We start from the raw sequence: 23,999 nt of genomic DNA, 5'->3' as shown, positions 1-23,999 counted from the left end.
CCCTCTGAGCTTAAGTTAGGCTGAAAGGTAGTGACTGGCCCAAGTCCAGCCTTTGAGATTCATTATATGAGCAGGGGTTGAACCTGAATTCCCCACATCCACCATCATTTTCGGCCTTCTAGGAACCATGGATATGTGGGTTTTAACCCTTTCATATCCATGGATAAAGAGGTCAGGTGTCTATTCGACACCCACTGATACACGAACCCGCAAATAGTGTTTCCACATATACAGAGGTTTGCCTGTAAAGAGAATCACCACTTTTCAAAGGTGCCTCTTTGCTCAATTAGCAGGGGATACTATCTCTATATTTCATAGAGATAGCCACAGAGAGCTAAGATGTTAATATGCTTACCAACTACAAGCCTTCCCTGATTCACTCACTGGCTGCTGACATGAAACTCCCAGACTAAACCATGACAGATGGAAACATGCTGTTTTTGCGGGTAGGTTCCAGACCTTGCCCAGAGTACCACGAAAATCCAAAACCCTGGAAATTTCATTGCTTTCCCAGAAAATAAAAAAGCCCTCTCCCATTGGACAGCATGGGTAATGAGACCTCATAGAACCAGGAAAATGCTAGAGTCACAACAAGATCAGGCATCAATATGCTTGCAAACTGCAAGCAGTTTTACTAGTATCATATGTAGATGTTCATTAAAAAAGCAAGGTTTCATCAAGGAGCTGTGTGGCACAATAGAATACACTTGTGCCCATAGCTTGTGTTAACACACTTGTGTTAATATTCAGCCCCCATGGCTGAAAATGGTTTTAAATGTCATCTCTTCCTAGCCATGTTCTTTGTTTGTTAAGTGGATGTTGGATGGGAACATTCAGCTTTGACTGAAAAAAGACAGAATGGTGGTATCCGCTTTTACTGTAAAAAGATGTCAGCTATGAGAGAAGAATAGCACTGAGGGAGGTTTATAACAGTTGGGCCACTCAAAGCCATGGGTGCTTGGATCTAGAACTGGAGGATGTGTTCTCCTGCCTAGAGTCCAGTGGCTTGAGCTGCAGCTGGTGAAGAGAGAAGACAGAACCTGAAGTGCAAGCAGCAGGCACTGCTGAGTGGATCAGGCAAAGGTAGAAGGCCAGGTTAATAGTGTCAAAAGTTGCATATTACCTGCCAGTTGCCACCACCAGTAGTGCACACCCTTGTTCTCTTCTGCATCGGAAGGGGGCTTTAAGGCCTGAGTACTTGTGGTCCAAAGTAGCTCCCTAGGCTTAGTTCAGGTCCTAGAGTCCCTGTCAATGCTTTTGCTTTCAGTCAATTCATACATTCTTGTCTCCTACCTGCAGCAACCCAAAATTTGGATTATGTTGGTTAGTTTGTAGGGAAGGTGGAAGACCTTGTCTTGGGGGCAAAGTGTAGGCCCTATCCATCCCCAGCACAGCATCCCTCCAGTGGCTGTTCCTGGTTATCTTATGCTTCTTTTTTAGATTGTGAGCCTTCTGGGGACAGGGATCCTATGGACTGGATAGATTGACTGACTGATTGATTGATTAATATATCTATGTAAACCGCTTTGAGACTTTTGTTGAAAAGCGGTATATACATATTTGTCATATTCGTAGACTTGATAACATTTAGGATCCCTGGTGGACCAACAAATGCTTCTGGAATTCTATGAGGTCATTCTCCCAGCACAAGCTACTTTGGTAGGAGAGAGTTGATCCAAACACCCATGTCGACTGGGTCACTGGGAGGCCTCCTGCGACCCGGGTTGCCCAGATTTGCTACCTGGGCAAAAGGTGAAATAGGAGGGAAAAGGAGTCCGTCCTATCTCATTTTTTGGATGTCTGTAGCCGTGGCTCTGAAAACAGCCACCGGGAGAAGTGACTCTAGAGCGCTGTGGAAAGTGTGGCCAGGGAGAGGAGCACATCTGCAGGCTGCCTCTCCGCTGTCTGCACAGTGTATTATGGGATGCGGGAGGACTTCTTCCTCCTGATCCCACTTCAGGAATCCCCCACCTTTCTGTTCATGTGCAAGCAGTGGAGCCCTGAAGAGGTTCAATCATCTGGGGGAAAGTAGGAAAGATACTGCCTTCTCCCACGCTTCCCCTGCCCTGTTTGGTCAAGTGAATGAACTCTATATCTAGCCTTTTTGCTTGAGCCCCAGAGAGGAGGAGCAAATCTGCGATTAAACTTGCATTGAGTTTGTTATTCGCAACCTGGAGACTTTATTTCTCATAGCAATTTAACAACGTCAGGCTAAATAATTGATTATTTCCAGAAAGCCATTCATAATATGATGGATATTTATCCCTGCTCTGCCATGCAGAGTTATCTCAACTGTCCACTCAGGTATCAATGGGATTCATCAAACACTGAGCTTTGTTCTTTGCAACTCCACATTGACAGGGCACTCCATCTGACCCTGAGAGTGGGTGTTCAGTGGCTCCCTTGGCAACATTTCTTTGTTAGAGACCTGCAAACTCAAAGATTTATGAGTGAAATCTAATTATGAAAAATTGTACCTTTTAAACAGGTGCAATTGTATGTATGTAGGCACAGTGGCCACTTTTAGACCCTTACCACTATGTTCAGGGTAATCCATCCCTGATTATCCAACCACATTGCCTCTGTTCACAGGGCAGGTTCAGCATGCATACAATCTAAGTGCAGCATACACTTGATTGTTGATGTGTGTGAACATACAGCTATTCACATACAGAGGCTGTTCTCATGACCACCCTAAGCCTCTGGGGCAACCAACCCTGGGTTAGGCAGGTCGTGAGACCTACATATCCTGACACTTTCTATGCGCCTAACCCTCCTAAACAACCTGGCTGTTATCTGAGATTTAGGGTGTGATCTCACCCTTAACGTGACTGTTGTGTATCATGTGTCTCTTTGGGCTGAGTTCAGCCCAAGAAGACACAGAGATGGGCACATAGGGTGCCTGTCTGATGGGGGAATCCCCCAATGTAACATGTATGTGGCACATTGCATTGTGGGATGCCCTGAGACCGGGATAACAGGTTCCCACCCCAGATCCCTCCTCCCTGCTCCTTGCTTCATGGAGCAGGACTCCTAGTGTGGGAACATGGAACGTGCTCCCACCACCAAGCCTTGGGTCGTCTGCCAGGGAGGTACATTCTTTGGAGACATTTTGTTCAACACATGATTTCTACTCTACAGTATTGAGGGGTCCAGTCCTGGAGTTGATTTGTAAAATGAACAGATGTACATTCACACACACACACAAAATGTGTACATGCATAAAAACACCTCCAGTGTGTACAACCTACAGTATGAATGGCTGTAATGCTTCTCTCTCTCTCTCTCTCTCTCTCTCTCTCTCTCTCTCTCTCTCTCTCTCTCTCTCTCTCTCACACACACACACACACACACACACACACACACACTCTTACTATCTGCCTCAGTCTAAAATGCAATGATCCATTTCCTGCTGGAATTCATTTTGGGATGAATTAAACTGTGTGGGTTTAGCCCATCTTCAAAGCCTCACATCAGTGACACATGCCATGCTGTTGGACCAATCCCTGTTGTTTTTAATTACTATTCTTTACTCACTAGGATCAAAAAGGTGAATCTCTCATTTATCCTGGCATTATCCCACTATGCTAGAGTAACTGAAAGTGCATCAGGTATCCAAGGAAATAATTTAATGATCCCACAAGATAATAAAATTCTCTGTTCAGAAATGGGTTTCAAATTTATACAGAATGGTTGGATTCTCTCCCCCACCAGTTGCTTCATTTTGCCAAGGCCAAAGGACAGCAGGTAAAATTGCTTGAATTTGAGTGGCATATTCCCTTTCAAGAGACATATAATTATTTCCCAAGCTCATGTTGCTGATTTGGAAAAAAAAGAAAGAACCAGTGCGAAGTGCCTTAAGCACAAAGCTAGCAAATAGCACAGATGGTGACACTCAAAAGTTTGCCAGAAAGTTATTTTCCCATAAACTAATCATGGAGACCAACAATTAGATTATGTCATGGCTGGAGCATAAATCTTGAGGAACGAGCCTCTGTGATACGCTCCCTCGGTGGGCCTTCATTAGCTGCCTTGCTCCATTAGCCCCAAGAGAACACAGAAACACAGTGGCTGGATCCGGGGCTGGCTTAACCGCGGAAGGCAGAACGTTCTGAAGCTCACTGCTGGAGAGATGTCTCTTGAATCTCTCTCCTCACAGTCATCATCTCTCTCCCCTGGGTGCTTCGTGTCTTCTAAAAAGAAAAGCTTATTTATTTAAAATATTTCTTAACCTGCCTTTCCCTGGGTCAACACAGCTAGTGTAGAAACAGATAATCAATGGAACACAACAACAACATTCGGTGAAAAACAAACCAGAAACAAATAGAGATCAGTGGGAGAGCATCTGCTTTGCATGCAGAAGGTCCCACGTTCAATCCCGGGCATCTGCAGGTACCACTGGGAAAGACTCCTGCCTGCAATCTTGGAGAAGCCATTACCAGTGAGAGTAGACAATACTGAGCTACATGGAACAATGGTCTGACTCAGTATACAGCAGCTTCCGATGTTCTTGAACCATTAGAAATGCTTAAAGTGTAACAACATGTCCCTGAAATAACAAGTGGTGCCAGATAAGATGTTTAGTCCTATAGATGTCCAAAGTAGGGGTGTGGAGAAACTGCTGAGAAATGTTACTTGTAGAAAGTTGCTTAACTTCCCTTGGAAATTCTCAGATGTTTTGCTTTGGTAGGCACTCTGAAATTCACATCAAGTGTCACTTTTTTGGGAGGGGGGATTTTTGTCACCATGCCTAATTCAAAGATGCCTCCAGGCAGCTCCATGGGACAACAACATATAAGTTGAGTTATATGTGAAGTATTGGCCCTGAAGCAGACTGTGACACAATTGGCCCTGAAGCAGATTAGCAGCTGGCACTATAATAACGAAACCAGCTGGATGTGCCCCTGCCTCCTGATATAGAACCTGAAGTGGGTGATAGTATGTTGCATCAGCCACAGCTTCAGATGAGTCATCTTCAAGGGCAGCTCTGGTGGATGGTCGCAAGGAGTGGCCTCTGCTACTGTGCTGCTCCCTCCTTAAATTGGTTATTTCTGCTGCTGCCACCATTGCCCTTTGGGGTTGCTAGTTGTGCACAAGTAGTTGTACAATTATGTGCATTAAGCGGCTGTGGACAATTAGTTGCACAGTCATACATGTTATGCACACTTAATTCCACATGATGAGGCCTAGATTGAGGCCTCTTGGAATGACCCTTCTTGGATGACCTTGTAGAGTGGACAGAAATCTTTGGGAGCAGGCAGCCCCTCAGGTATCCAGGGCCCAAACCATTTATGGCTTTAAAGATCAAAGCCAGCATCTTAGATTTGACCTGGAAACAGATTGGCAACCAATGTAGCTCTTTCAGAATGGAGATAATATGGTCCTAGCGGGCAGCTCTGGATAACATCCTAGCTGCTGCATTTTGCACTGGCTAAAGCTTCTAAATATTCTTCAAGGGCAGTCCCATGGTAATCCAGCCATGACATGACTAAGGCATGGGTAATAGTGGCCAGATTTGCCTTATTGAGAAAGGGACGCAGCTGGTACAATAGCCGAAGCTGTGCAAAGGCACCCCTGGACACTGCCTCCACCTGAGCTTCCAAAAGCAGAGCTGGGTCCAGCAGTACCCCCAAACTGTGCACTTGCTCCTTCAAGGGGAGTGCAACCCCATTCAGCACTGATAGAATCTCCTCATCCTGATTGGTTCTCCTACTGACCAGCAGTACCTCCATCTTGCCTGGATTCAATCTCAGCTTGTTAGCCCACATCCAACCCATCACTACCTCCAGCCCTCAATTCAGAGCATCCACTGCTTCCCTAGAATCAGGTGACAAGGAGAGATAGAGCTGAGTGTCATCTGCATATTGCTGACAACTCAGTCCAAGTCCCCAGATGACCTCTCCCAGCGGTTTCATGTAGATGCTAAACAGCATGGGGGACAAAACCAAATTCTGCAGGACCCCACAGGCCAATGCCCATGGAGCCAAGCAGTAGTCTTCCAGCACCACCTTCTGGATCCTTCCCCCAAGAAAGGACTGAAGCCACTCCAAAGCAGTGCCTCCAATTCCTATACTCCTGAGGCGGTCCAGAAGGATATCATGGTTGATGGTAGCGAATGCCGCTGCGAGGTCTGGCAGAACCAACAGGGACATACTCACCCTGTCAAGCTCCTGGCACAGGTCATCCTCTGGAGTGACCAAGGCAGTTTCAGTTCCATATCCAGGATGGAAACCATATTGAAAAGGGTCTAGATAATCTGTATCACTCAAAACCCTCTGCAGCTGTGACACCACCACATACTGGAGGAATCAAAGGAGGGCTTTTTAAAATAATGGTCTTACCATCATCTCCTTGAGGCATGATGGCATCTTGCCCTCCCTTAATGAGGCATTGATTATAGCTTCCAACCATCTACCTGTACCCTCCCTGGAAGATTTTATTAGCCGTGAAGGGCAAGGGTCAAGAGCGCAAAATGTTGCCCACACACTGCCCAGAATCTTGTCCACATCCTCAGGCTATATTAACCAAAAAGAATCCAACACAATAGGACTAGATGTTACCTGAGGCACATCTAAAGGAACTGCCAAAACCCTCGAATCCAGATCAACACGGATGCGAGTGATTTGATCTGCAAAGTGACATTCAAACTGAATGGGCTGTAGATAGTTCCTCCTGCATTACGTGGGTGGATGTGTGGAGCAATTCCTTTGCTACACAGAACAGCTCCATTGGTCTGCACTGAACAGATGCAATAGAGGAGGAGAAAAAGCGTTTCTTCACCGTCCCCACTACCATGGAATAGTCCCTAAAATGGGCTCTAGCCTGTATTCGGTCAGATTCACCACGACTCTTCCTCCAGTGCCGTTCCAGCCACTGTCCGAGTAGTTTCATCGTCCTAAGCTCCAAGAAAAACCAAGGAGCAGAACCGGCTCTACCAAGCCTGAGAGAATGTTAGGAGCAACTGTATCAATAGCCTGGGCTGTCTCCACATTCCAGAGATTCACCCAGGCCTCAACAGAGTCACTAGCTCTGGACACTGGAAACTCCCTGAGGGCTGTCTGGAAACCAAGCGGATCCATAAGCCTCTGGGGGCAGACCATTTTAACTGGTCAACCACCCTTGCAGAGGGTAGACGAAGCAGTCAAACTAAACCCCACCAGATGATGATCTGTCCATGACAAGGGAGTTATCGCAAATTCCCCCACCTCCAGATCATTTATTCCCTGGCCAGCAAAACCCAGATCCAGACTATGTCCCATGTGGGTAGGGCCAACTTAGATTGGCCCATACCAGCTGAGATAAGTCCATGGTTGCCATGGAGGCCATGAAATCCTGAGCCATTCCTACAAGAGGGGCCCCAGCATGGACATTGAAGTCCCCCAAGACTATAACCTTGGGAGAACCCAAAGCCACCTCCGAGACTACCCCCTCCAGCTCAGGTAGGGAGACTGAAGTGCAGTGGGGTGGTAGATACTCCAACAGAGCCTGGGTCGAGGGCCCGCTTGAGCCTTGAGCCCCAACTAAGAGCCAGGTTGAAGAACTAGGCTAGGTGGTGCTGCCCTGCTGGGATCAGGCCCGAACCCAGCAGTTCTCATGTGCAGCCCAACCCAGGCTGGGCTTCCCTAGCCTGGGTTAGGATGTGCATGAGAACAGCCTCATTGTCTTGTATCTGTAAGCATCATGTTGAAATTAGTTGGAAGTGGCCCATTTACATGGTGGGGAGCATCTCACACAGTATAGCATGCACAGATGACACCATTTGAAGATAAGAAACGTTTGGCTGATGGTCTAGGTGAAATCAAGAGTAAAACCGTAATTGCCAGCAAAGGTAAATTACATCCATTCCTGATACAGCACATAATTTTGAACTGTGTTGTTATTTGAGTTGCTGATTTGAGGCCATTCCTATGCCTCTTGTTTACTCAAAAGTCATGCACATTCTTGCTATGAGTAGAACGGCATAATTGCTGGCTGTGTCTATCCTGCTGTTAGGTAGGATGTCATTTTGCAGGGCTTTACGGCTATAGGTATAATTTTTCCTGGCGAGCATTTTCAGTCCCATTCTGGGAGGTGAAAAAATACAAACCCACACCTCTCACATAAGCTGGTGGCTCTGCTGTGCCTTGACCTTTTGTGCCTGCCCTCCATTTTCAGGCTTACAATAGGAAATTTGCATTCCTTGACTCCTCATCTAGGATAATTAAATGCTTTGTTAGGGGCACTCTCTTGTTTTAAGCAGATGCATGCTGAAGGTTCAAAACAGAAAGGAAAATATCATTTTTGCTGCACTCATAGCCATTATGAATTAGAGTAACCTACTGTTTTGGTGGGAGGAAAGCCTCTTTGGAAGATGTGTGCACACAGGTATGTGCATGCACATGTGTACACATACACACACACACCTATGTAAAGAATTGTGCCGTCGTTGTGAATGTTGTGTAAGACGTGGCCATAGCTTAGTAGGGAGCACATGCTTTGCATGTAGAAGGTCCCAGGTTCTATCCTTTGCACCTCCATTAAAAAAAAGGTCCTTAGGATCTCAGAGGAACATCTACTTGAGCCTTTGGAGAGCCACTGCCAATCAGGGGTCTGATGGTCTGATTCAGTATTAGGCAGCTTTATGTATTTATATGGGATGAGGCCATAGCCCAGTAGGTAGAACATCTGCTTTGAATTCAAAAGGTCCCCTGGTCAATCCCCAACATCTCCAGGTAAGGCTGGGAAAGACTATTCTCTGAAACTCTAGAGCAATGGTTCCCAACCAGGGTTCCTCCAGAAGTTGCTGAACTTCAACTCCCATCACTCCCAGCTACAATTTATCATGGCTGGGGGTGATGGGAGTTGTAGTTCAGCAACATCATGAGGAATGCATTTCTGAGCAAGATGGGCCAATGGTCTGACTCTGTATAAGGCAGCTTCCTATGTACCTAGTGGTTAGAGTGTTTCACTAGGATTAGGACTGAGATTCAAATCTCTCAGTCAGGCAACAAGCACACTCCCTCAGACCTAGCCTACTCTACAGGGTTGTTGTGAGAACACACTGAGCAGGAGGGAAACTGGGTGGGATAAAAATACAATGGGGGGGGGACCCAATTCCACTAAAGAGTAGAGCTTCTCTGTGATGTGGCCCCAAATGATTGTGTGTGAGTGAAGCAAACACATGAGTGAGTAAGATTGCATGGGTCGTTACATGCATGACTGTCAGATCCAGTCCTGTGCAAAATGCTGGAGCTGAGATTTCCAAGGGATTTGGGGACAGTGCCCTTAGAGAGACCCCTTAACCTTGAAAAGGCTGTTTTGAGGAGTTATCTCACAGTACCTCAGAGCTTCTTGTTGCCAAGTCCTGGGCCGCTTGGTTTGGGTTTGGGCCCATCATTTTTTGAAACTAGAATTCAAAGGAGAGTTCCAGGGTTCCTCCAAGGAGAAACTGAAATTCAAAGAGACTTTCAGAGTTCACCCAATGGAGAAATATTGGTGAATGTTCTCAGATGGTTTCTTCATGGACAAGCCTCACTTACGCCTGAACAAGCCTCACTTACGCCTGACATACCCTGCCTGAATAAGGCAAAGGCAGATGATAGACCGTAGACATGAATGGCAGTTATTTTTGTGGGTCAGACCAACAGGAAGCCTTGCTGAGTCCAAAACATTTAGATCAGAGGCTACTACTACTACTACTACTACTACTGATGATAATAATACGAAGAATATTACACTTCTCAACAAAAGTTCCCAAAGTAGTTCATAAAGAGAAATCAAAATAGTAAATAAAGATGTCTCCCTGTCCCCAAAGGGCTCACAGTCTAAAAAAAGAAACATAAAATAGACACCAGCAACAGCCACTGTAGGGATGCTTTGCTGGGGTTGGATCGGGCCAGTTGCTCTCAGTAAAGAAAACCACCACTTTAAAAAGGTCCTGTTCAGTTAGCAGGGGCTAGTTTGATCAGTTAGCAGGCGCCCAATGTTGGCTCTTCAGATGATGCTTGGCTACAACTCCCACCATCCTCAGTCACAACAGCCAAATTGTGGGGATGATGGAAGTTGTAGTCCAACATCCAGAGACCCAGTGCTGGGGACCCTGATTTAGAGGTATCAGCTCTCATTAGGCAGTAATGTGGAAAGAAACAGCAAGAGCCTTTTGAATGCCTCACTGCAGATGGAGTTTTCAGTCGTAGCAAACAGTGCTACTCAGATGACTCTTCCAACTATTGGGGCTGGACAAATGTAGAGCAGGAGCAGCCTCTGCTGGAGATTAAGTTGTGACAGTCTTTGGTGCCTAGTGAGAGCACTGCAGAGGCCAACAAGAAACAGCAAATGGCAAAGTTAAGCAACACGTGGTTCTTAGAGGATCCATCCACAGGAGAGAAGAGCTGGAAAGCAGCACTGGCGCTGCCGATTAACCTTTACTACTTTGAAAATGCTTAATAGAAGTTATTTTTTTCTAAATAAATAAACTGGATACAATCTGGCCAAAGTTTAGCACTTGGGGCAGGGGAGAAAGTTAATTTGATGTAGACTGTCCTAGTATATAGTGAATATAGACTGAGCATAGCCCTATTCTTTCTTTCTCCCTCTCTCCCTCTCCCTCCCCCCCTCAGAGAACAAGAAGAGAGCTTAGGGGAGGAGAGCTGATCTTGTGGTAGCAAGCCTGGCTTGTCCCCTTAGCTATGCAGGTTCCACCCAGGTTGCATATGAATGGGAGACCAGAAGTGTGAGCACTTTAAGATATTCCCGTCAGGGGATGGAGTCGCTCTGGGAAGAGCAGAAGGTTCCAAGTTCCCTCCCTGGCAGCATCTCCAAGATAGGGCTGAGAGAGACTCCTGCCTGCAACCTTGGAGAAGCCGCTGCCAGTCTGGGTAGACAATACTGAGCTAGATGGACCAATAGTTTGACTCAGTATACAGCAGATTCCTTTTTTAGACTGTTTCTATGTTCTCTCTCTCTCTCCCTCTCCCTATGACGACGAATATTTCTATACCGTCTTTCAACGCAAGTTCCCAAAGCAGTTTACCTAGATATAAATAAATAAAATGGCTGTGTGTCCCCAAAGGGCTCACAATCTAAAAAGAAACATTGGACAGACGCCAACAACAGCCACTGGAGGAATGCTGTACTGGGGGTGGACAGGGCTAGTTACTCTCCCCCTGCTCAATTAAGAGAATCACCACTCTAAAACAGTGCTTCTTTACTCATTTAGCAGGGGTCAGTTACCCCTTTGCTCAGTTACCCTCTCTCCCTCTTCCCCCTCCCCTCTCTGAAACACACACACACACACACACACACACACACACACACCGTTATACAACCGCAACCCAAACACCTGCTTAATTCTCCAAGTAGGACTTGAATATGCTTTTAACCTTGGATGCTAACCCTAATAGCTTTTGGTACTATGCCTTTGAAAGTTGATTTATGCTTGTTGTCTGGCCGGCCTGTCGGCCTGCAACCCCAGCTTACCACAAAGGTGAAGGAGACAGAGAACGTGCAGGGAAGCTGGATGGGAGGCCGGACAGAGCTGGCTAGTCAAGAGCAGAACAGGTGACCAGACTCTAGAAAATGGCTCAATGGGCCAAGGATTGCCCACGGATGATGTCAGTGGGACGATGCAGCTGACAGAGGCGGGGGTTGCCTGAGAGGTGGAGTGGGGATTAGGAGGAGGTGGCGAGAAGGGAAATGGAAGGGAGGGGGCCGACTCTAGGGGCTTAATAAAGAGAATGGAGGCAGAAATTGGAAGGGTGGGGCTGGGGTGCTTGGCTTGTGATGCTGCCTTAAATTGGCTCAGCCCATGATGAGCAGGCTGTGGTCTCCCAGGGAGGAGCCACCAGGGTTGCAGCTAGGTAATTTTGGTGCCCGGACCTGAAGGGCATTGGAGGCCCCCCACCCACCCCCGTGCCCCCCTCACAATGAGTTTTTTTAACCACGGTGCCAAAAACTTCAGTAATTCTAGCTGCCATGTGTGCAACTGGGTGTTGGGCTGTATGAGCTCAGCAGTCCTCCGCCACCCCTGTGGTGGCAGCAGCAGGCGGAGTGGGAGTGGCCACTGGGCCTTAACGTTCGCCCCAGCATCCCTTGAGAATTGTGAGGCACTCCAGCACACCTGTGCAGATGGAATAGAGTGTTGCAAGCCCTAACATCACAGGCTTGTGGCTAGTATTATTGAAGTTTTTGGCACCATGGTTTGGTACCGCGGGGCAGCAGCAGGGTGGGGGTGTGGTGGTCTCCCAATGGGTGGTGGCAGGAGGCCTCCCTGGACTGTGGAGAACACAGACTGGGTCCCCAAGATCTTGGGGTAAGAGAGAGCACCTCTGGGAGCCAGCCCGTGACTAGAACTTGCCAAAGGAAGAGGACACAGGTGCCACTAATCCTCTCCCCTTTTTTCTGAGGCTTGACCACATACTTCTACCTATCCCCTTTCAGGGGCCGAGGACATATCTGGACAGACATATCTGGACACTTGCTTTTAGTGTGGATTGGTTTTAATGTTTCCATTTGTGTTTCCATTGGTTTTTTCATCTTCTATGTGAACGTTGCGGGACCTTTAGGGACGATGGTGGCAGTGATGTGGCCACTATTGGACGGGGGGGGATATTCTTAAACTTCTGGGGTCACGGCATAACACCTCCTCCCCCCGGACACTCCACATTCCTTCTCCCAGCCAGAGAACAAAGCACTTGTCAGCTGGGAGCATGGGGCATCCCTGCTCATTCCCACCCGGCAAACAAAAGGCTGGTTGCATGGCCAGAACCTGAGGGGTATACTCGTGGGTCAAATGGGCCGTAACCCAGAATTTGGCTTTTAAAAAGCCAGTCTGGCAACTATCCCCCCCCCCATTTCTTTTTTCACCTGTGCATGGAGTTTTGTTCTGGGAGGCAATATCAAGGCAGTGTGTGCCTATGTGCATTTAGAGTGGGGGCTTTCCTGATTCAACCTGAGCAGGAACTAAAATTAACTGAACAGACATTAACAACAACAACACCACATGTGTGCATTCGCATGCAGACAGCTTAGAGGGAACACTGATTTGGTGCCAGCAGAGGGGGAAGGGGCTTCCAGCAGGAGCCCACCCCCAGGCTGCTGGTGAGCTCCTTAACCCCCCCCCCCCCCTCAGATGGTGGTATATGAGAGCCAGTGTTTTGTCGTGGTTAAGAGTGTAACACTAGGAGGCATGATTGCAATTCCCCATCCAGCCATAATGCTCACTGGGTGACTTTGGGCAGTCACCACCTCTCTGCCTAGCCTACCTCACAGGGTTCTTGTGAGGAAAAAATGAGGCAGGGAACTCTGTATGCTGCTCTAAGCTCCTTGGAGAAAGGGCCGTGTAGAAATCTAACTAACAAATGCATATTATTTCTAGATCTTGGGATGGAATCACAGTGGGTTTTCTTCTTCTTAATCTGGCGCGGAAGGCAAAGGCATGTAGATTTTTCTCGAAAATCCTGAAGCTACGTAGTCCTCCTGCTTTAGAAAATGAGCATAAATGTTTATTCTGTTGAGTGCTCAAAGCAAGAACTGAGTCCATGTCTTCTCTGGGGGCCAGTTAATAACTTTTTAAAATTTTCTGTCTGATATTTAGGGCAAGAAGGGTGAAATTGGTCTCTCGGGAGTTGATGGATTGCCTGGCCCTCCAGTAAGTAACATCTGACTTATCAGGGAAGGAGACTGGTGTGTGTGTGTGTGTGTGTGTGTGTGTGTGTGTGTGTGTGTGTGTGTGTGTAAGATTGAGGCAGGTGGCAGGGGAGGGTGGGTGAGTGGTGTACTCTGCACACCATGGGGGCAGAGAGGGCAGCATTTCACCACAGCACCTTAGGCACCAAGGGGCTTTGTGGGCAGGTGCGGGGAGCACTGATATAACAATTGCTTGCATGTTTACTTTCTTAAACTGCTTTGATTCAGGGCACAACCTTGAAAAACAACCAGAAAATACAATTAAACCTTTCCATCATGAGCCAAGAAATCCCAAAGGAGTACCCTTCTTCTATTTAAATGCAAAGTTAAATAAATAGCCCCTTGCCTTCCTGCTGAAAACCTGCAGTGCTCTCCAGAGGAATCTACTATGCACAGATCCAGCCATGCTCAGCTTGCTTAGAGCCTCTGGGCAATTCAAAGCTATTATTGTTTTGTTTGGTAGAGAAAGCCATTTATTTTCTCCAAGAAGGCCAGCCTTTGGCACAGACGTCCTCCTTGCCAAATAACCTGGGACTAGGTTCCTGTGTGTGCTTGAGATGATTAAAAAGGTAAGCTGGCCAGCTGCCCTGGGCTGCAGCCACTTTGGAATGGCCAAGTATTTAGCATTGTGCTGTGATTTTCCTCCCATTATATATTTCAAGGCCAGATTTGAGCAGACAATATATATAATACTTACCATAGCTTTTTAAAAAAATTGCATAAGCCTTCAAGCACCTCACTAACCTTCTTGCAAATTCCCTGCTGAAGTAAAGCCCTTTTAAAAGAAAGATAAAGCTGGTGGTGATGGAAATAGTAGTAGTTAATATAGCACTATCCATGCTTACGAAGCTGTACGTGGAGTTGTATTTGTGCTGAGGGATCTCAAGGGATGCAAAGGGGTCTAAATGCATGCTCATGACCAGTTTGTGTGAGATTTACAGCCTGGTCCTATTCATGTTTACTCAGAAGTAAGCCTTAACTATTAGACATCTAATAATCCCCTTTTACTGGTCTTTAAAGCAGTTCCCAGAATTCATAAAATAAAACTGCTCAATTCAAATCCTTATATTTTTAAAAATCAAATCATGAAAGGAAGTCCAGGTCATGATTTTAAATCATGTCACGCAGAAAGTCCAGGAGAGAATAAGTGATCAGCTTGACAGACAGAATTTTGAAATATTGAACTCATAAGCCCTATTCAGACATGATGTTCAACACCTGTACAATGAGTGTATAGTGAACACAGGTATGAATCTGTACACAGGCACAGTTATTCATGTGCCATGTTGAACACATGTACAGTAATATGCTTCCTATAAAACGAATATACCCTGTATTGGGGGTGGGGGGTGTACCCAGGTTCCCATTTAAAATGAATGCAGGAACAGTCATTCATACAAAAGCATGTACGGATGCAGAGACATCTGTACAGACAACAGAATGTCTGAATAGGGCTATACACAAAACAAACAGAAACAAGTTAAATGACAAATAGAGAAGGTTTCCTTGCAACTCAAACCTAAGCTCCATTCTGTGTGCAATGGTGATCTTGATCCAATTTCTGGTCATTTTGCCCCCTCTAGTGGCAAGATTCTGTCTTCTCTTAAGACATTTGCTAGCATGTTTTCAAGGCATAAATCTGTACAACTTTTAGTTTCTCTAAACTGCTTCAAACATCTTTGTAGCCTTCATTTTTGTTCCTTACACTTTTTTTCTTCTGTCTCCCTTTCATTGTTTCCTTAAAGCATCAATGTGCTTATGCATTTATCTGCAAGAGTCCCACATTCTGTGATCTTTCATACTATTTACTATTTATGGTTGCTAAATTCTTCTCTCAAAACAAAGAATCAGGTTATATTTGAGATGCAATCAAAGGCCCAACATCTTTAATGGCCTCTCAAAAACTCCGAAACAGATTTTTTAGCCTGCCTGCCCTTTAGTAGTTTTTACATGGTTTTAAACTGTTTTCACTCTTTTAATAATTGTTTATTATAATTGTTTTTGCTTATAGAAAAAGAGCCATTTTGGTTGGATGGTATAGAAATTTAATGAATAAATAATTGAATAAGTTGTCATGGCTTCCAGCCAAGGATATCTAGAAATTGTAGTTCTATTAGGTGTCAATGTTAACGAATAGGGATTCTCAGCACCCTGGCAACATTTCAATTTCCATTGTTTCCTAGGAGAAACTATGACCAATGCAGTAATTTAAACTCAGTTTACATCTGGAGTCAAAATACCCATATCAGTTGCCGTTTTCTTGAGTCATGTTTGCACAACATCCTGAAGCATCCCTGTATTGGGTTGGCCAATCCATGATGTATTCTGGACACTTCTCAGCACCTCTTGACTTGTGCCTTAGCATTAATTAGGTGAGGTCCACGTGGGCCACAGCTAAATCTTGAGTTTACATCTCACAGGGGTAGTGATTTCCGATGGTGGGTACAGGTTCCTTTGGGTCAACAACAGCAACCACAAAGCTCTAGCCAGTTACTGATGTCCACCACACACACACACCCGCCCCACGGACACAGTGCCCAACATAGCATTGCCAGTTGCTGGTTGGGTCCAATCCTCTCAGGAAGGGCAAGGCAGACATTACAACTACCCCCGCCTTGGAGTGCTTCAGACTCAGTGAGGCACTTCACATGATAGTGTGAAGCATCGTTAGGGTTAGTGCAGGGAGAACAGGCTTAGCCCGCTTTCCCCGTACACAGGCAGGGAGCCGGCAGGGGTGACGGGGATCGGGGACAGGTGGACCCCGGAAGTTCCCGGATGCCCCGCGTGAGTGCACAGGTTTTGTTTTAGCCTCCCGAGACCCTTGTTTTAGCCTCCCGGAGGGGGTCTCTGCTCACTCCGCTAACCTCGTTTAAGGGGAGGGGTAATTTTGGTAGGTTTCTGCCGGGAACCGCACATCTCCCGTGGCAGCAGACAACCAGGAGAAATCAAGCTAGGCTCCCTTAGCCTGATCTCTCCTGGTCGCGGGAATAGCTTCAGGATCTGTCCAAGATTGCCATATGCTGACACCGGTGCAGCTGCTTCTGGATTGGTTCATCACTGGTTTGAATGTGAATGTCTTACAGACCGATGACATTGCCACCATCCCTCCCTATTTACAGGGGAAATGTCTTGCTGCTGCTGCTGCTGCTCTTACCGTTGCTCCCCCCCACTCTCCCAAGACAGCTGCAGCTCAAAGAAGCTCGGTGGAGCTTTCCTCACAATCATTTCCCTATCTCAAAGAGAGCTATTCCCACAATAGAGCTAAAGTGAAGGGAAAATAATTCCTGGTGGTTGTATTCATCTCCTGACTTGTCGCTATTACAAGGATCCACAGGTTCTGTGAGTGAACCTGGGGGCGGGGGGACATAACTGCACGGATGAGATGATAAGTCAGTGGACGTTTATGTGACTCTCTTTTATGTATTTTTTGCATAGGGTTCCCCAGGTCCTCCTGGAGTCGCTGGTCCTCCAGTAAGAAAGTTTGTTGACTTAAAAGTTGATGACTGCTATTTTGATGATTGCTAAAATTTGATGATTATGTAATGCTACAGCAGGGCTTTGCAGCCAGGTCCTCGGATGTTGTTGAACTCCCATAATCCCTGGCCACAATGGCCATTGTGGGCATGATGGGAGATATAGTCTAACACCATCATAGTCCAACAACATAAGGGCCCACTATTGGAAGCCCCTGCACTAGAATAGCCCCTTCAGGGGCATAGCAAGGTTGACGTGGGCTCTGGGACAAGACATGAAGATAGGCCCCTGGGCTGTCTGCCACCTTCTTCTCTCCCACCCCATATCTCCCAAAGATACCCCATATCTTTGCTGCAGAAGGACAAGATGGACATGGTAAGAACTATATGGACATGGTGAAAGACAAAACATTATCGGCACGCCTGTTCTTTCATTTCTATGCAGATAACCACATATTCCCCACATTCTGATCAGGAGCCAGCTGCTTGCCAATGGGTAGGAGTGTGCATGAAATGTTCCATGCACATCCGGGGCAGCAGAGAGCAGGCACTTTAAAAGGAGGAAGGCAGGTCTTACCTGCCCCTCCGTTACACCTTTGCTGCCCCCCGCCACCCCAGAGGGGCGCTCTTTGACCAAGTGCATTTGCTTAGAAACAGGAAGTTCCCTGTTCCCAGCAGGAAATGGTGTTTGAGCATGTGTGGATGCCATCTTGAGTGGTCAGGTCTGAGTTCTGACCACTCAAGGTGTCATCGGCACATGCTCAAATGCCATTTCCTGCTGGAAACAGGATGGGGAGAGAAGTTGTTAGTGAGCATGGTGGGAGGAAAAACAGTCAACATTCGTATTTATGATAGCACTTAAAGCTCTTCCCCAGTGCTTTAAGGGCTTGAAATTATTATCTCCTTGTAATCCTTACAAGAAGCCCCCTAATGGCGCAGCGGGGAAATGACTTGACTAGCAAGCCAGAGGTTGTGAGTTCGAATCCCTGCTGGTATGTTTCCCCGGCTATGGGAAACACCTATATCGGGCAGCAGTGATATAGGAAGATGCTGAAAGGCATCATCTCACACTGCACAGGAGATAGCAATGATAAATCCCTCCTGTATTCTACCAGAGACAACCACAGGGCTCTGTGGTTGCCAAGAGTCGGCACCGACTCAGCGGCACACTTTACCTTTCATCCTTACAAGAGCTCTGCAAGGGATCTGGTCTTGTAGTAACAAGCATGACTTGCCCCCTTAGCTGAGCAGGGTCCGCGCTGGTTACATATGAATGGGAAACTAGAAGTGTAAGCACTGTAAGATCTTCCACTCAGGGGATGGAGCCACTCTGGGAAGAGGATCAGAAGGTTCCAAGTTCCCTCCCTGGCTTCTCCAAGATAGGTCTGAGAGAGATTCCTGCCTGAAACCTTGGAGAAGCTGCTGCCAGTCTGTGTAGACAATACTGAGCTAGATCAACCAATGGTCTGACTCGGTATATGGCAGCTTCCTATGTTCCTATGGTACATGGTGGTGCTTGTCCCATATTACAAATGAGGAGGGCTGAAAGAAGAGTGACTGGCTGTAGGCCACCTTGTGAATTCATGGCTGCAGGAAGCTGAAGCAGAAACCTTCTTCTTCACAGCTAATTATCCTAAAGATTCTTCTACTCTAGCTCTTTTTGTATGGTTGGGTGACGGGACAGCACATATGATTACACTGTGAAAGCCAAGATCTGATTTTATTTTTGTTTCTATTTAGGGACTTCCAGGAGAAATTGGCAGAAATGGACAACCTGGACCACCCGTAAGTGCCTCAATGGGTGCTTTTGTCTTCACAAGATATACATTTATTTATTTTTATCTATTCATCACATTTATATACCACCCAAACCTTTGTCTCTGGGTGGTTAACATAAAACATTCAAAACACATATAAAAAGTTAAAACAATTCAACTATTTAAAATCAATCACAAAATTAAAACCAAAAATTTTAAAAGGCTGAGAAAGCTTGGTTAAAAAAGATGGGTTTTTAGATGTTTTTAAAAATTGCCAGAGATGGGGAAGATCGTATCTTAGTGGGAATCGCATTCCACAATCTTGGGGCAAAAACCGAGAAGGCCTGTCTCTGTGTAGCCATCAGATGAGTTGGCAGTAACTGGAGATGGACCTCCTCAGTTGACCTCAATGGGCGGTGGGTCTCATAGTGAAGAAAGTGTAGGACGTAAAGCTAAATAAAGAATCCATATTTGTTAGGGTTAGGAAAAGAGCTCTGTGGCTGGAGTGTGTGTGTGTGTGTGCGCGCACGTGTGCATGCATGCAGCCTGGGTGTGTGTGTTATGAGCATAAGCCAGCACAAGCCTCAGACTTGCACACTTCCCCTCCCCTCCCTCCCTCCGTTGAAAGTTAGAGGAGAAGATTGAAAGCTTCCTTTTGTTTCAACTGCAGTTTCCCATTTGGTCCAGACTCAGGAAACTGTGGTTTAGACAAACCACATTCCGCTAACAGTCCAGAATATCAAACCAGGATCTAATCTTGATATGACAGCCTGGTAAGATATCATGGCATGTTAACTAATTGTTTAAAGTGTCTAAACTGCTTAAAGAAACCACCATTTCCTGAGCTTTGGCATAATGGGGGAACTTTTGGTTTTAACAGACCACAAAGGTAAGATGGCAGTCTTCTTGGCTTGTGCATGAATGAGACAGAGAGTATGTGAGTCTGTCCGGAGCCTTTTCTGGCTCATGATCATAAACACATTTGTTGCACTCTCTTGAGTCCTTTCTTTCATACATGTCCACCTACTCAACACACAGAGACATAGACACACTTCTTCCTGCATCCTGTACAAAACAGACCAGCGCATATCTGGACTCTACAATCATTTTCTTTTGTTTTAGGGCTTACCTGGCAAAGCTGGCCTGGATGGGTTGCCTGGACTTCCTGGATCCAAAGTAGGTTTTGATATGTAAAGTGCAATTATGTGTTCCACATGTTACTGGGGAGAAAAAATGACGCCCCAAATATATGACATCATTTGCAGCTAAATACCTTGAAGCCATAAAAAGGTCTCGACTTGATGTTCAGTAGATAATGTTGTTGTTAGGGTGGAACTGGATATCTTCTTGGAAAATCCAAGTTCCCAAACCATCATTTCACAAAGTAATGGGAATATGGGATGGACAGGAAGGAGGGTGCTCATCAGCACCCCCCATAGGCTCAATGGGTCTTCCCTACAGATGTCTCTGAAAGCCATTTTTTCTTCTATTGGCCCCATTTCCAGTTTTGGAGTCTTGTGTTGGGGAAAAAGCCTATTGAAATGACCAGGGAGACATGTACAGGGTAGAATCAGAATTAAGGAACCCTCTTGCCTGCCCACTGATCCTCTTTTGTAAATGTTGACCATTAATAATAGTGTTATTAATAATTATTAATAGTGTTAAGGTTAATAGGGTTGTGACATACATATTTGCCCCTTAGCATCTAGGTTTGGCTTTAGATAATAATTGTATGAATTGTATTCCTTTGCTTGTGTTCCTTACAGGGAGAACGAGGAGAAAGGGGAGAGGATGGGTTTCCTGGAAAGATCGGGCCCAAGGTAAAAACATGCATTTCACACAGATGATAGGTCCATTCATATCTTATGTTCAACGAGTGGACAGGGTATGCAGTAGGGATGTGCAAAAAATTTTGGGCACAGATCAATCTGTGCCCAAAAGGAGCAATTTTGGTTGATTCGGGTCCGAACCGAATCACCCCCGATGTCCCCCGATATTTTTCGGGGCCGGGTCAAATCACCCCTGATTCATGCCCGAAAAATTCGGGTGTGGGGTTGGTGGTAGTGCCAGGTAGGGTCAAGGAAGCTACCTGAATTTTTTCAAAGGATTTGGGCAGAGGGCTGATTTTTGGGGAATTGTTAAAGTTTACGCGTCTTTAAGGTTTTTCCTCATAGGTTATACATGGAGATTTTCAATGAAACACCATGAATCCACTCTAATTTGCTATCATAGAATCCACACTCAGAATAGCAATAGCAATAGCAATAGCACTTACATTTATATACCGCTCTATAGCCGGAGCTCTCTAAGCGGTTTACAATGATTTAGCATATTGCCCCCCAACATTCTGGGTACTCATTTTACTGACCTCAGAAGGATGGAAGGCTGAGTCAACCTTGAGCCCCTGGTCAGGATCGAACTTGTAACCTTCTGGTTACAGGGCAGCAGTTTTACCACTGCGCCACCAGGGGCTCTGAAACAACAGAACCCTGTACCCCATGGGTTAGAAACCCATGGGGGTGGTTGGCACCTTATGTGCACTACACTACCACTCGCTCCAGGCCACCCCAGCACCCCCCAAGTGCAGTTATGGGGCTGCTGAAAGCTCCATGTATACCCTATGAGGGAAAATCTTAATGACATGTAAACTTTAACAATTCCCCAAAAATCAGCCCTCTGCCCAAATCCTTTGAAAAAATTCAGCTAGCTTCCTTGACCCTACCTGGCACTACCACCAACCCCACACTGCTCTAGGCCACCCTGTTGCCCCCCGCATGAAGCTATACATTTGCTGACACCTCAATGCTTCTCTATGGGGAAAAACCTTAAAGACGCGTAAACTTCAACAATTCCCCAAAAATCAGCCCTCTGTCCAATCACTCTGAAATTGGGGTGGTAGCCTCCACCCATTAGGCACTACCACCCCACCCCACTCTTTTTGCCCAGATCCCATGCTATGCCCCTGATCTGCCCCAAAGACTCTAAAACTTCAAAAATTTCCCCAAAATCAGCCCTTTGCCCAATTCCCCTGAAATTTGGGTGGTAGCCTCCAACAATTGGGCACTACCACCCCACACCACTATTTTACCCCTGGGACCTGTTTTTCTTCCGACTCAATTCAGATTTGGATTTAATCCGAATCCGAGCCGAATCAGGGATGATTCGGGTAGCCCAGATTTGGGCACAGAACAGAACGGGGGTGATTCGGTTCGGGTCCCGAACCAAATCACCAAAAACCCAAATTGCACACCCCTAGTATGCAGATACAGATCTGTACACAGGTAGGGTCATTCACATATTCTGCTGAACACAGGTATAGAAGAACAGAGAACTTGCATTTTGGGTGGTTTAAAAATGTAATAAATAAATAAATAAAATGTCTTATCTGTACCCTGCATTTGAAAAGCCTGTATCCAGGTTTACTTTGAACACAGGTACAGTCATTCATACAAACACATACATGAGTGTACAGACATCTGTACACTCATACAGCATAATGTCTGAATCAGGTGAATGCAGTCATATAATCTATCCTCAAGCTTCAGTCACAGGTAAATTATACCAGGGTAGGGCTGAACCAAATATTCTGCCTTTCAATGTTCAGCCTGGAAGTACTGATTTCTCAGCAGCACTGGGGACATAAAAAGATCTCCTGAAAATATTCTAAACTAAGAGAAGATTTACTGTTTATTCAGTTGTTTTCATTGCCAACTCTTTCCCGCTTGTGCAACTGCATTGGCACCCCCCAACTCCCCACCCCCAGCCCCACCCCAGGACTTTTCACTTCCCACTCCACTTTGCTCTACTGTAGCTCCTTTACCCGACAGTAGAATGGAAGGAGCTGGCCAAGGAAGTTCATCAAAAGGAAGGAAAGATGTGAGAGCATTGTGTATTGGCCTTAGACTCTAGTTATCTGGCCCAAAGCCTTTCATTGCTTTCCAGTTTGCACTTTCAGGTTGAATATTCATTTTAATAGACTTCGGAGTGAAAATTGTGTCTGCGCCAACATTTCCTCAGTAATAAATGAAAACTTTAAGGCAAATTAAAAGGCTCATAAAATGACAGTACAATTTCAGCAACAACATCTCATGGCAAAGCAAACCAACAACTTTGTGGGTTTTCAGTTGACCACAAAAAGTAATTTACTAATCGTTCCTATTTCACCAGAAGGGAAAATGCCATTTCTAAAAACTTCACAGTTCCTTCCTGATGATTAGATGGCCATTCAAGCCCTTCAAAAAAATGGTTATTTATGTATAGAGCACAATGCAGTTAATGTTCCTTCTAAAGCCATTTTAAGTCCAATGCAGTTGTCTAAGCACAACGGTTATTATCCAATGAACTCAATGGGGCATTATAACACAGAAATTTACCCAGATCATGCTTATGATCTTTTAAAAATAATGGCTGACATGATGAGGAAAGTTACTCAAAGTAGTCCCATTGAAATTAAAGGTTGGGGGGGTTAGGAATTGCCTAACTCAAGGGTCAGCAACCTATTACAAGGGCTAGATAGGCCAAGGGTAGGCAGCATTAGCTGTCCAGCTGATGTTGCCTACAACTCCCATCAACCCCCAATCACAATTTATTGTAGCTGGGGATTATGGGAGTTCTGGTTCAACATCATCATTACTATTATTATTATTATTATTATTATTATTATTATTATTAATTCGATTAATATACCACCCTTCCAAAAATGGCTCAGGGCGGTTTACAAAGAGAAATAAAACAAATAAGATGGCTCCCTGTCCCCAAAGGGCTCACATTCGAAAAAGAAACATAAGACACACACCAGCAACAGTCACTGGAGGTCCTGTGCTGGGGGTGGATAGGGCCAGTTACTCTCCCCCTGCTAAATAAAGAGAATCACCATAGTAAAAGGTGCCTCTTTGCCCAGTTAGCAAGGCTGCCTACCCTTGAACTCACAAGTCCTTTTAATTGGTTGCCTATCCTTGAGTTAGGTTATCCCTAACTTGTTTCTCCCCCCCTTTAATTTCAGTGGGACTGCTTTGAGTAACCTTCCTCATCTTGTCAGCCCATAACAATTTATTTCTATATTTCCCCTCTCTAAGTAAGTGAGTTGCCAAAGTAACTTGTAGAG

At 45.7% G+C, this 23,999-nt stretch overlaps 1 protein-coding gene across 4 annotated transcripts in view; it reads left to right on the top strand.

Annotated features, from left to right (window-relative positions):
- The window catches only part of COL22A1 (collagen type XXII alpha 1 chain), a 261,520-nt gene that overhangs the window by 165,637 nt on the left and 71,884 nt on the right, over window positions 1–23,999 (top strand). For all 4 annotated transcript variants that reach the window (XM_053313307.1, XM_053313306.1, XM_053313309.1 and 1 more), the window contains 5 exons: window positions 13,574–13,627; window positions 17,101–17,136; window positions 18,879–18,923; window positions 20,018–20,071; window positions 20,662–20,715. In XM_053313307.1, coding sequence (XP_053169282.1) covers window positions 13,574–13,627; window positions 17,101–17,136; window positions 18,879–18,923; window positions 20,018–20,071; window positions 20,662–20,715 — 243 coding nt within the window. The remainder of the gene's footprint in view (window positions 1–13,573; window positions 13,628–17,100; window positions 17,137–18,878; window positions 18,924–20,017; window positions 20,072–20,661; window positions 20,716–23,999) is intronic.

This window comes from Hemicordylus capensis, chromosome 4 (assembly GCF_027244095.1).
Source record: "Hemicordylus capensis ecotype Gifberg chromosome 4, rHemCap1.1.pri, whole genome shotgun sequence".
Classification (NCBI taxonomy): Eukaryota; Metazoa; Chordata; class Lepidosauria; order Squamata; family Cordylidae; genus Hemicordylus; species Hemicordylus capensis.
Note: the sequence above shows the minus strand (reverse complement) of the source record. Positions and strands in the feature narration are given on the sequence as shown.